Raw genomic sequence first — 13,758 nt, forward strand, 5'->3', positions numbered from 1 at the left:
TAAGATGGTTTAGATCCTACCTGTCTGATCGCTACCATTTTGTTTATTTAAATGGGGAGTCATCTCATTTATCACCAGTAAAATATGGAGTGCCACAAGGATCCGTCCTAGGTCCCCTTCTATTTTCAATATACATGTTGCCCCTTGGCAATATTAGAAAATACAGGATTAGTTTCCGCTGTTATGCTGACTATACTCAGCTATATATCTCAATGAGACCAGATGAAACTTCTAAATTATCTAGGCTAACAGAGTGTGTTTAAAATGTAAAAGATTGGATGACCAATGATTTTCTCCTATTAAATTTGGATAAGACAGAGATATTAATTATTGGACCAAAAAACAGTACACAGAATCTTGTAGCCAGTACAAACATCACAGGTGATTTATTCATTAACATTTGTTTCTTTGGATGTTATATGAAGCACCATTACTACTGACAATTTATACTTGAATAGTGTGAATAGTGAAATGTGGGGAAGTTGTGGCTTACTGGTTAGAGAGTTTGAGTCTCGGGCCAACAATACCATGACTTAGGTGCCCTTGAGCAAGGCACCAAACCCCCAACTGCTCCCCGGGTGCCGCAACACAAATGGCTGCCCACTGCTCCAGGTGTGTGTTCACGGAGTGTGTGTGTTCAGTGCTGTGTGCACTTTGTATGGGTTAAATGCAGAGCACGGATTCTAAGTATGGGTCACCATACTTGGCTGTATGTCAGTTTCTCTTTTTTCTTTTTTTTTTTTGAAGCCTCCCATCTGAGAAATCCAGAAAACATTGTTATAAATTGAAGCAACACCTCCCCCTTTACCTTTTGGATGCGGCTCAAAATATTTATAACAGTAATCTTTGGGGGTAGACTCATTTAAAATAATGTAATCATCAGGTTTTAGCCAGGTTTCTGTCAAACAGAGCACATCTAGATTATGATCAGTCATCATATTATTTACAAAAAGTGCTTTCGTAGAAAGGGACCTGATATTCAATAAGCCAAGCGTTATCATTTATTTATCCGTATTGCGTCTGTTTTTTATTTGTTGAACCTCTGAATTAATTTGTTACTCTTAAATTGGTTTGGACATTTTTTGTATTATCTAGTTTGGAGAACAGACACAGTCTCTATAGTGTGATATCTACATTTACATTTACATTTAATCATTTAGCAGACGCTTTTATCCAAAGCGACTTACAAATGAGAACAATAGAAACAACAGTATACAAGTGCCATGACAAGTCTCAGTTAGTCTAGTATAGAATCCATAGGCAGGTTTTTTTTATATATATATATAAAATGAAAAGACAAGTAAAGGAAAAGTGCTAGTGTTAGTTGGTTAAGTGCAGGCGAAAAAGATGAGTCTTTAGATGAAAGAGTCTAGGTGAAAGAGTCTCTATGTGCTGAGAATTAACTGACTTCTGTGATGTGAAGCGGCTAGCAGACAGTCGGTTTAGCCAGTCTGACTGCTTTCTGACCTGGGCTCCAGTTAGTCAAGTGCAAACTCTAAGAGTATGTTGCCATATTTCTAGAGAAAAAAGCGGCACCACCTTAGGAGGGTTGAAGACCATCTCTTTTCAACAGGTCAGGTCTGCCCCGAAAGCTCGTCCAATTGTCTATGAAACCTATGTTATTCTGCGGACACCACTTAGACATCCAGCCATTGAGTGATGACAATCTGCTATGCATCTCATCACCACAATAAGCAGGGAGGGGACCAAAGCAAATGAAAGTGTCTGACATCATGGTTGCAAAATCACACACCTCTTTAACATCTTTAGCGCCCGTGTGAATTACAATCCAAAGTGAATAACGCATCCAAAGCCGTATCTAGAGCCCTCACATTTTTACTGTCCTCAATTAAAGTTTGGATGCGTGTCTCTAATTCTGAAATCTTCTCTTTCACCCTAATTATTTCCGTGCATTTATGTGAGTCCCTCGTCGCGGACAGAGAGAGATAAATTATACATGTGGCAAGCAGTGCAAATAACAATAGCAGTAGAAGCCATTACTTACCGTGATTGATGAATGATTCTTACCACAGTTGTTTGATAAACTTGTGAAAGACCGGAGCGAGAGTATAGAGAGAGAGGAAAAGAGAAAAGAAAAAGGAAAGAAAACAGTGATAGGCACGAATGGAAACACTAATGACAAGCTAACGAATGCTAACACTATGCAGGTGCACTGCACTAGCGGATTTAGAATAAAAGCGAGCGATCAAATTTATCAGATTAGATTGATAGATAATATCAGAAATATGGTGGGAATTAAGTTATATTTTATCACAGAGAGTAAGATAGAGATTCTACAGAATAACAAAGCTACACGGAGCTACATTCACAAACCAGCAGCAAGGCACAAGGGTATCCATAAAACAGGCGCGGGTCTTCAATCGGGAAACAGAATCCAGAGGTCTTGAAAACTGGCTCCATAATGTGCTATATATGTGTGTTAGCAATAGCAACTTTACGGAGCCTTTCCATGTTTTCTAGTCCAGTTCAGTCTTGTCTTGCATCTTAGCCTGTTTATCTCGTCTTGTCAGAATTATCATTCTGTCATTGGAATTATCGCCTATGCTGGATTAAACCTTTGTCTTGCCATTTCGGACTCTGTTCGTTCCTAATCTGGACTATTGTCTGTCTGTTTGGATTATCCATTTGTCAAGCCCTTTGGATACTGTCCGCTGATCAAAGATCCACACTAGCCCTAGTGTAACCGGCAGAGTAGTCACTGTCTGGGTGAAGTTTGTCCCTCTGCAGTAACGGTAGCCCTCTGATGTCACAGTGCCCAGCTTGCTGCTGAGTGATTAACAATTCATTTGCAGCCAGGCTGGGCACTATATAACAGTCTTCACTTTCGGGCTAAGAGAGATTCCCTGGTCTACAGTCTTGTTGCTGTTTGGATGTGTGGCTCCTCTATGTAACCAAGGTGTCGGACTGATTGCCAGACGCTTCCGGGTAGTCGTGCGGTGTACTACCGAAAGTCTTGGGCAAGGCACCCGCTGGGTAGCTGTCCCACAATTAAGCCACAGCATCTAAAAGTATTGTGAAGACTGGTGCAAGGGCTCTTTTTCCATATGTCACATGGATGCAGATTGCTCCTGCTGCTTTGCCTTGCCTAAATTAAGTGTATTGATAGCTGTGCCTTTTTATATTTTCTTTTCTTTCTTTTTAGTCTTCTTTCTTTGCCTCCGTCAGACCGATGTGGTATTGGCTGTTCCAGTAGTATATATAGTCTTGTTAAGATTCTGTCCAGCTGTATACCTTATCCATGCTGCTAGTGATAACGACCTTCTTGCCTTCTTCCCTCTTTTTCCAGAGTATTAAAGCAGCTGCTCATAGGAGAGGTTCCTGGGTCCATCTTTGTGCACTGCAACTCGTATTGTAGTGGTAAACTGCACCTCACAATATTGATTGAATCACTTGCTTGAAGTGGTTGTGCTTATGTGTGTGCGTGGTGTGTGTATGCTTTTGACTGTAGGCACCAGAGTTAGACCATGGTTGGTGAACTTCACGTTTATCCCGGACAGGTAACCTGTCTTGACAGCGAATTAATATGGCCCTGTCACACTGCTAACCATAGTGTCCCTGGTAGCAGATAGCTAGCATAACTAGTCCTAGTCCCTGTCTGTAGGCCAAGTCTTTTTGGTTGCATCTACTGTGCCTCTACCATGACGGTGTGGCTCTTTTAATTATACTATTTACTAATAAAGTCTGTTATTTTTTTTTACTGAAAGCACGTCTCTGTTTAGTTCATCTTTAGTGTATTTCTATGAACCTTGCCTTCAGTTAGATATTCAGCAGTTAATATGCAAAGTATATCTTGGTGTGAGAGGCACCAGGTGGTGTAGTCAAGAACCTTTAAGCCTAGATCTGGTTAAAGTTCCCTAATTTCACAATAGGAATATTCTTGGTCTTGCCTGTTATATCACTGTATTATCTGACCTTTGCCTGTTTATTGACCATGCCTTTGTGAATAAAGCCTTGCACATGGATCCACATGTCTCACGACTCGTTTGCCCCATAACAATGACAGTATACTCATTGAACTCCATTTTAACATTTATTCAGAAATACTTTTTTCATTCCATGCATACATAAAAACATGGGTGCAATGATGACAACTTGAACCAATCCATTAATGAATTTAAAAGAAATAACAATATATTGTGATAAAATAAAATATAAAACAACTAATAAATATTATAATAATATATCATCAACTAACTGATACTGAAGTAATGAACTTCTTAACTACTTATCATATTACCAACTGAAAGTCCAGAAGCTCTAGAACAGTGAGCATATAAAATATGTAACTTAATACTGAGGACATGACAACATAATAAAAACAATGTGTCATAAAGAACATTTCAGAACTATTTGTATATGATATAGTAGCATACTCCGACTGGCTGACTTGTAAAGCCAGGTAGAAGTCCATATAAGACTGTGGGATACTGCCATTTGTGCACAATGTAAGTACGTCTTTCATTTTCAAAGCAGTGATGTCAGGTGGACATTTGTGTAACCTTTTAGATTCCATTTCATGATAACCTCTGGTCTCCTGTTTTTCAACTTCAAGCATTTTAAATGCTTGGTCAGACAGTTCATATTTAAACTGAACAACTATTGGATACTCGTTGGTTAAGCGCAGCCATTTATTTTATGCCAACGAACTGTTTATGCCTCTATAATCTTTGGTTTTGTTTTGGACCATGTGTGATGGAAAGGACTTTCAAAGGATCCAGAGTCAAGGTGTCTAAGCTCAATCACCTTAAATGGCATGGTCTTCCTCACCATCCCTACAAGAGTGTAGTACCCACTCTATTTTAGTGGGCATTGTAATGTTCTTTATTGATTTGTTTGTCATTGGCATTTAAATGCTTGCACCACTCACAGTACTTGCATGCATGTTTTGTGGGTTGGTGAAAGCCTAAATTCTAAATTCGAACTCTGTATTAAGTATAAGCCTGTGGAAACTGAGTTTCTCAGGTTTCAGTTTCCAATCATTGTTGCATTTCTGTACATAGAGGTCATACATCTTAGTTACATTGTTTTCCTCAAGATACTGTTTTGCTGCATCTTTCCTGCAGTAGTGTGATTCATCTCAGGGTAAAAGTCTTTAATGTGAAATCTGATCGGATTTTTGTTGTCTTCTGGGATTTTGTTCCCAGGTCAATGCTTTTCCTGTAGGCTTGTGCGAGACATTCCAATATTATTTTACTGACTAATGTCTGCAGACCTTGCTAATTTCTCTGTGATATAAAGTGTTTTCAAAAGTAAATCTTTCCATACACTAATTTTGCTTTCCCTGTGTTGTGAGGTGGTGTTGTTCTACTTCTTTCACTCAGTATTTGTTGTCTGTTTCTTTTTCAGTTTAGTCACTGTGTGGTTGATAATATAATAAAGTCCTTCTGTCTTGCCCCATCTCCCATTGCCCAGAACTGATCAAAAGTCACTTCCCTTTCTAACTGAGGGACATTGTGATTGCATTTGCAATGACAGGAAGCACAGTCTTTTTCCCTGACCTTTCGAGCTGGAATATGAATAGCTTTGCCCCGTGTTACACAGCCTTATTTGAAATTAAAATAACATTTTTCATCCAGTTATTAGAGTCTCTCTTTCTTTTCCTTCTTCGTTGCTGAATCTCACTCTCACCCCGGATTTCCTCAACACTCACTGGCTCTAATGTCAAGATGACCTGCTTTTCCTCAGTTTCCCTGTGCCTCTCTGCAGCTGCACTGTCTGCATCATGTGCCTGCTCCAATGCAGTTTCTGTGTCTCTAACTACTTTTCTTGTATCCTTTCCCCAGTCATCTCCTTTGTCAATAGCATGATTGTGTCAATGACATTACTAAATGGGCCCAGGAATACTTTCAGAAACCACTGTCGGTAAACACAATCCGCCGTGCCATCAGCAGATGCCAACTAAAGCTCTATCATGCAAAAAGGAAGCCATATGTGAACATGGTCCAGAAGCGCCGTCGTGTCCTGTGGGCCAAGGCTCATTTAAAATGGACTATTTCAAAGTGGAATAGTGTTTTATGGTCAGACGAGTCCAAATTTGACATTCTTGTTGGAAATCACGGACGCCGTGTCCTCCGGGCTAAAGAGGAGGGAGACCTTCCAGCATGTTATCAGTGTTCAGTTCAAAAGCCAGCATCTCTGATGGTATGGGGGTGCATAAGTGCATACGGTATGGGCAGCTTGCATGTTTTGGAAGGCTCTGTGAATGCTGAAAGGTATATAAAGGTTTTAGAGCAACATATGCTTCCCTCCAAACAACGTCTATTTCAGGGAAGGCCTTGTTTATTTCAGCAGGACAATGCAAAACCACATACTGCAGCTATAACAACAGCATGGCTTCGTCGTAGAAGAGTCCGGGTGCTAACCTGGCCTGCCTGCAGTCCAGATCTTTCACCTATAGAGAACATTTGGCGCATCATTAAACGAAAAATACGTCAAAGACGACCACGAACTCAAGAATGGGACCAAATTCCAACAGCAAAACTCCAGCAACTCATAGCCTCAATGCCCAGACGTCTTCAAACTGTTTTGAAAAGAAAAGGAGATGCTACACCATGGTAAACATGCCCCGTCTCAACTATTTTGAGACCTGTAGCAGAAATCAAAATTGAAATGAGCTCATTTTGTGCATAAAATTGTAAACTTTCTCAGTTTAAACATTTGCTATGTTATCTATGTTCTATTGTGAATAAAATATTGGCTCATGTGATTTGAAAGTCTCTTAGGTTTCATTTTATTAAAATTTAAAAAACGTCCCAACTTTTCCGGAATTCGGGTTGTATGTAGTGGACGGAAATGTCATCTAAGCACTTATGTATATACTGGGTTTTGTGATGATGCATATAGAATGTAAATATAGAAATTATGCAATAGAAAGAGCAAATCAAAGGAACAAAATCTACTACGGCAACTTGCATTTCTACATATGATTGAGTCGTTGTTTTCTATGTTGTAGCCTACTGTAACTGCTCCATGAATAATAAACTGTTGTGTGTTTATCCAGCTTTTAAAAAATGCTGGGTGCTGGCATTTTCCCATGTGTGTTTGGCCAATCAACATACACTTACATCACGGGTAGTTCCTATAGCGCAGTTTAGACCCTGCTCTGAAATAGGAGCTAATTTAGTTCCCGTAAAAGGAACTCCTAGAACTAAAATAGTTCGTAGTTCCTGCCGTGCAAATGCATCCAGGTAACAACAATAATTCTATGAACTATGAAAAGGTTCCTCTGGTGTGAAAGGGGCTAATGGCTGTCTGTCCCTTCCCTGCATCCTCTCTCTTGTGGCTAAGATTAATAATAAATCTTCAGCAATTAATTTTTTTTTTTTTTTTCTTGGTTGAACTACCTGGCTTATATGTGGTGTCAGCCATTTTGACTCATGTGCTATCCACAGGCTTTACAGACAATACAGTTCTCAGAGCCAAAAGGGCGTAAGTGCAGTTACACCATTTTGTCATAAAAAGGCTTGGTATGTTCAAGTGGAGTCAAGTTTTCTGGTTTCTAATGAATAACTCCAAAATTATTAAGAATTCACTTGGGTCCTTCACCCAAAATGTTACTAAAAACCTTCTGGTTCTCAACCCTCGATATATACAGTATATATATATATATATATATATATATATATATATATATATATATATGCATGCAAACAAAATGCTGTGATATAGCAAAAAACTGTGATATAATTATATATACCTAATTTCTGTCATTATCAGGTTTCTCATCTGAGATAAGGAATATTTTATGGCATAACTGTAATTGCTGATGCTGTTTCCCAGAATGAAGCAGGTGACGCAGGTGGAGCTCAGGTGGTTAGGAGTGGTGATAAAGCTGGCCACTTCTACAAGGACATGAAGCCTGACACTTCACTATACAATAACTTCCCTTTTATAAAATATTACATTTAATAAACATAAAACAATGTTTCAGTGTACCCCCCTCTCTGACAATGTTTACAAAGAGCCTACAAACATTATTAAAACATCAAGTCATAAAATCAAGTCATTCCCACCCTTATGCCCACTCCCAAAAGCCCTGAGGTAAACACAGTTATCATCATCACAGCTATTGAAGCAGTTTCTCCTCTGTTCAGTCTGAAGCCTAAGCCCTTCCTTATTAATATTTCTTTTAGCAAAAATGGCCTTTCTTAACTTTGCCAGTTAAAGAGTTGATTCTCTCCCACTGAATTTAGATGCAGAATATAATAGATGTTATTGGTATAGCAGGCTTGGGGAGCAAAATGTTAATCAGCGTCCGATTCTGGATCCTGTTTTTACTTCTCATCCGTTCCCCATGAGTATTATTAACTTGTGTGTTGCTTATTTTTTAAAAGGCCATGCACAAGAATGAATTAAAATAAATAAATAAATAAATAAAAAGATTACCAGAGCTTCATCTGGCTGGTGTAAGTACAGTTCGCAGAATGTAACTTTGGATTAAAGACATGGCTGAAACAATGAAATTATACTAATTTAGCTTTAACATAATCACTGTTTAAACTCTTTCATATCTAAAGTTGTATATGTTTACTATGTATAAAGCAAAAAAGAATGCTATTTTTAATGGAACAGTTCCATCACCCATGTTTAAGAAACACATTTTCCTGTTTTAATGAAGTTTTACTTTGTATGTTCTCCAGGTGATTGATATTCTCCTTCCAGGCCATTGTTGTAAATAAGAATTCATTAATTCAAGTAACCTGCATGGTTAAATAATGGTTATAGACAAGAATAAGCCATTTTGATTCAGTATATTTTATTCTTACAGTAGTACTTACAGCATTGTCTATTACTTATTCTAAACAATCTATCTAGTTTCACTGATGATTAGGCAACTTTGACTTATATAAAGAAAGAAAATCAGGAAATAGTATCTATTAGTGTCTTGAATAGTTATCATTTACACATTAGTAGTAAGGGACAGGAAGCCTTTTGTCCCACAAAAGCAGCACAGACAACTGCAGGATCACAACACTGACCCCTTTTTGCCATTCATATTCATTTATATTGTACTGTATTGTGGAGGAATTTCTGCAGGTTGGTGATTCATGGAAGGGTTGCTGATCACAGATATCTGCAAGGGGAAAAAAAATCTATATGATCACATATTACATATTGATTGCTATTTTATTAATAATAAACAATTATTGCACCAATTACTCAGTTATTACTCAGCCTAGGACCAATTACTCAGACATTTCTAGTACAGGGATACGCAACATTAAAACCAAATAATGTTTTCACTTTTAAAAAAAAATTGTGTGTATCAATTTACTCAAAGTCCAATTAAACTGATGTTTCAAGCTTCTCGTACCTCTGGTCTCTTAAGATCATGGAAATGACAAGACCTAAAATCACAGGGCACTGGAGGTAAACCTTGTGCAAAATACGGCACCTTGGGGGAAAAATGCACATGTAGAGTTTTATGTTTTCTTACTGTAAAATGCCATAAATGCAATAACACTGACAGACACTTCCAATATTACAGTTTTTTGTTGTTGTTGTTGTTTTTTGCTATTTGTAGAGATGCTGCTACTAAACGCTTTTGAGAGACTCATGCATATCAATGGCTCAAGATCACTGGCTCAAGATTACTAGCTCTAAAATGACATTTTTTAAAATGTCAATATAAAATATATATCAAGAGTTGCTTTCTTGAAATTGTCACTTAGAGCAAGTCATGTAAATTAGGGCATTACACTTAAAAGGGTTAGTTCACCCAGATAGCAAAATTATGTAATTAATAACTTACTCTCATGTTGTTTCAAACCCGTAAGACCTCCGTTTATCTTCGAAACACAGTTTAAGATATTTTATATTTAGTCCGAGAGCTCTCAGTCCCTCCATTGAAACTGTGTGTACGCTATACTGTCCATGTCCAGAAAGGTAAGAAAAACATCAAAGTAGTCCATGTGACATCAGAGGGTCCAAAAATAGCAAAAACTACGACTTTATTCAGCATTGTCTTCTCTTCCGTGTCTGTTGATTCGTTCGCGATCCGGATATCCAGACTGCTTTGTTTTGAACTCTCTCACAACAGACACGGAAGAGAAGACAATGCTGAATAAAGTCGTAGTTTTTGCTATTTTCGGACCAAAATGTATTTTCGATGCTTCAAACAATTCTAACAACATGAGGGTGAGTTATTAATGACATAATTTTGCTATCTGGGTGAACTAACCCTTTAAGGATTTAATGGATAAGTGGCACCAACTACTGGGTATTTAGTTTCATATTAACAGTAACATTAATACCCATTTATAATGATTTTTTATAGTGTTGAATCAAAATATTAATTTCTAAAGCTTCTTTTTGTAGTGTCTATTCAATGCTTTTCTCGTTTAGCACAATAATGACTTTAAATGTTCTTTGGGGTGATTAATTTGATTAATTTTTTTATCTCTTGACAGTCTTATTTTTTATGATCAGTTTGTAGAAGTTCAATTAGAAGGTCACAATACAGCTTCAATCAGAAGTCAGAAGCTCATGTACGGTCTGAAAAGACTTGTGTGAAATCATATTGGAGAGAAGCCAGTCAGTTGAGTTTGTGCTATTAACTTTTACAGTGTTCGGATTTTGTTCAGTCTTTAATTGTGTATGATAATTACTTCAATATTGTCTCTTGAGCGAAGTGCATCGTCACACCCCTAATATTTTTTTTCTGGTGGCCATAAAATCCCAAAAAATAGTAGCAATGACCCATTTATTTAATTTATTTAATTGACTTGATGCATTTCTCACCTGTGGATAACAGCAGGAGGTGGCTTTACAGGCAAATGTTGATAGATAGATGGAGATGATAAACTCAAGCAATGCAAATATCAGCGAAACACTCCCGATTCCCAATAATAGGGTCTGAGAGAAAATACAAATCCTCAAATAATGATAAGGCAATTAATAATTAGTACTAAAACTGGAACGCTGGCTGCTTAATGTATAATGCCAATGCCTTCTTGCATTATAAATGAGCCGAAATACAAGATAAGAGATCTATACACTACTTTACTGAAATTTATGGGGAAAAAGACTGAGTACATAAAGGATTGACGTTTGACAAGTTTACTGACCACACAGTTATCTTAATGTAATTACTAAATAAATGTGAATGTAAAAGGTGACATACCTTATACTTTTCCACAAAATAATAACACTCATATTCATTGCAGTTATTGTAGAACAACGGTCCAATAGCCAAATCAAATGAAATTATAACAATTGCAATGCCTGCAGTTATAGCACTGAAAATGTTCATTCCAAGTGAACCTTTCACCTACAGGCAAAAAAAAAAAAAAACATAAAACACATTAATAAATTAGGAAGAGCGGACACATTTTGTTAACATATCATGTTAACGTAGATGGAAAAGTATATGTAGTGTGACAAAAATATATAATTTTTATATATATAGAAATAAAATCAGAAAATACACATTTAATGATAAAGAGGGAAAAACTGTTTCTAGTCATTACTGAAAAATGCAATACATAATAATAATAATAATAATAATAATAAGTCACCTGCCAGTGTTGGGCAGCTTGAACCCCTAAAAGTAATAAGTGTTGTGTACATACCAAACAGATACTGAAGGGTGAATTATGTTTGTTTTCGGCAGCAATGCAGAGTGAACCTGCAATAATGTACTGAGAGGAGAGAGAAAGGTCAAATTTAAGTCTTCTGCTGGAAAATGTAGCTTGAATTATAAAAGAAAGATCACTTAGTTGTAATTGTTTCTTACGATGATCGATCCCCAGTAAGGAATACCACTAAAGACAGAAATGGAATCCGCATGAACTGTAGACACAATCCCAAGCATGAAAGTCAACAGACCAATTATTATCTGGACAGTCTGTGGGGGACAAGAAAGTGTACAAGAGTGTCTTTTATAGAGTAAAACCATTTCAAATTTTGGAAATCAGTATAAATTGTAAAATAAAAATGTATGGTGACTGTAGTTATAGACGTATGATTATACAAAAAAAATATCCATCCAAAAAAAAATATTCTACAAGCATGGAACTCTCATTGTATGTATTCATATACTGATTTGCAGATGAGCTAAATTTGTCCATTAGTTCACATTTTTTGGAGTTTCAACTCCTAAAACAGCCTTTGTGACTTTTATGTGACTGATACACTGTAAATTTTAATCTGTAAATAATAAACCTCATCTTATATTGGACTTCATCTTACATTGCGTTATCACCAAGGCAATATATTTTTAAATAAGCACAATGAAAAAACTACCTATGATTTAACATTAATACTTTATTTTTTATTTAATTGAATTCAAATTAAATTATTCATGTAATTGTCTTCACACTTAAATACACACATTAAAGTTTACCTAGGTTTAGAAAAGAAATTCTTACCCCAAGGACTTTTGGTTGGCCCTTCAGAAATGCTTGAAGTCCATGAAGAGGAGAAAATCCTGCAATCTGTTGGACATAAACAGGTGCAGGAGCATTTGTCTCAGTCCCAGCTGGTGTTGTTTGTGTTGGTGGTTGAATCTGGATGATGAGTGTTGAAGAATTCATGGGTAAGACTGTGTGGGACATTCTTGCTTCCAAATCTGAAATTTACCTATACAAAAATTATAGTACATCAAAACATTTAAATGGGTGTGTGTGTGTGTGTGTGTGTGTGCTTATATATATATATATATATATATATATGTATATATATATATATATATATATATATATATATATATATATATATATATATATACACACACACACACACATGTACATTCTAGACATTAAGCAAATTCTCTTTTCCAAAGACATTTACAAAAGTACAATACCAGCCATTAAAGAATTTTACAAATTAAAAGAAATCAATTCATGAATAGCATTTAGTTAAAAACCAACTACAACAACATGCAGACATAATGCAAAGATAGGTATTTGTATAAAGTTAGTCAAATTTAATGTAACTGTAAAATATGTTTTACTAGAAACTCTCTTCAGTTTGCTCTGTGGAGTCACTTTGCTACGTAGTCGCACTTTGCCACTACTTCTTATCACCTGAGCTTTATAAAACACAAACCTGGCCACTGCTACCAGGAAATATACAAATATCTTTCCTTTCTTAAGATAAGATAAGTATTCATGAATGTCTTTTATGTTGTGCATTATAAAAAGTAACCTACCTGCTGATTTAGAAATGGGTTTGTACAGAATGAAAGAAAAAGCGTTACAAATAATGATCAGAACAGTGATTTGTGACCCAATTTATGAGTCACACCCCTGAACTGTTTTCATTCACCATGTGCTCTGTGTGACCTAGTTACTGTCTCCTGTTGCTTGTACCATTATGTTTAGGTGTGTCTTGTCAATTGCCCTCATTAACGCCCCGCCTCATAAGTTGTATTCTGTTCAGTGTAATATCCCATCTGGCCTGAACTTTAGTCATGACATAATCTAGCCCTGTACCACAAAGCTAATGCAAATGTGATAGGAAGTCTAAAAAAGGCAGAGAGTGTGGCTGTAGCGATAACTACTTAAGGGGCTGATTAGAGCTACACTATACCATTCAGGGTTGCTTTAATCTGGTATGGCAGGCAACTGGATGAGGCATGCGACTGGGCGTGTGTATGACTTCTCCCCCACCTTAATTTGCAGGGCCGGCCCTGACCAATTTGCTGCCCTAGGCAAGATTTTACCTGGCGCCCCATGCATCACAGCCCATTTCACCCTGTCATTGTGTTCATGATTTAGCATATATATATATATATAT

General features: G+C 36.8%; 1 protein-coding gene and 1 long non-coding RNA gene across 2 annotated transcripts; both read right to left on the reverse strand.

Moving 5' to 3' along the window:
- Positions 1-8,748: 8,748 nt before the first annotated feature.
- On the reverse strand, positions 8,749-11,119 carry LOC132106548 (uncharacterized). Its single transcript, XR_009424159.1, has 3 exons — positions 10,762-11,119; positions 9,335-9,415; positions 8,749-9,094 (listed from the first exon to the last, which is right to left on the reverse strand). It is a non-coding gene; the product is annotated as an uncharacterized LOC132106548 (long non-coding RNA).
- Positions 11,120-11,170: 51 nt separating this feature from the next.
- LOC132126090 (membrane-spanning 4-domains subfamily A member 4A-like) lies at positions 11,171-13,189 on the reverse strand (the record flags this gene model as incomplete). The annotated part of the gene is made up of 6 exons (XM_059540413.1): positions 13,172-13,189; positions 12,974-13,075; positions 12,390-12,600; positions 11,756-11,866; positions 11,592-11,660; positions 11,171-11,290 (listed from the first exon to the last, which is right to left on the reverse strand). Coding segments are annotated over exons 3-6 (486 nt in total), but the record flags the coding sequence as incomplete, so codon positions are not given.
- Between the last annotated feature and the right edge of the window lie 569 nt (positions 13,190-13,758).

Source organism: Carassius carassius, chromosome 1 (genome assembly GCF_963082965.1).
Source record: "Carassius carassius chromosome 1, fCarCar2.1, whole genome shotgun sequence".
In the NCBI taxonomy this organism is placed as follows: domain Eukaryota; kingdom Metazoa; phylum Chordata; class Actinopteri; order Cypriniformes; family Cyprinidae; genus Carassius; species Carassius carassius.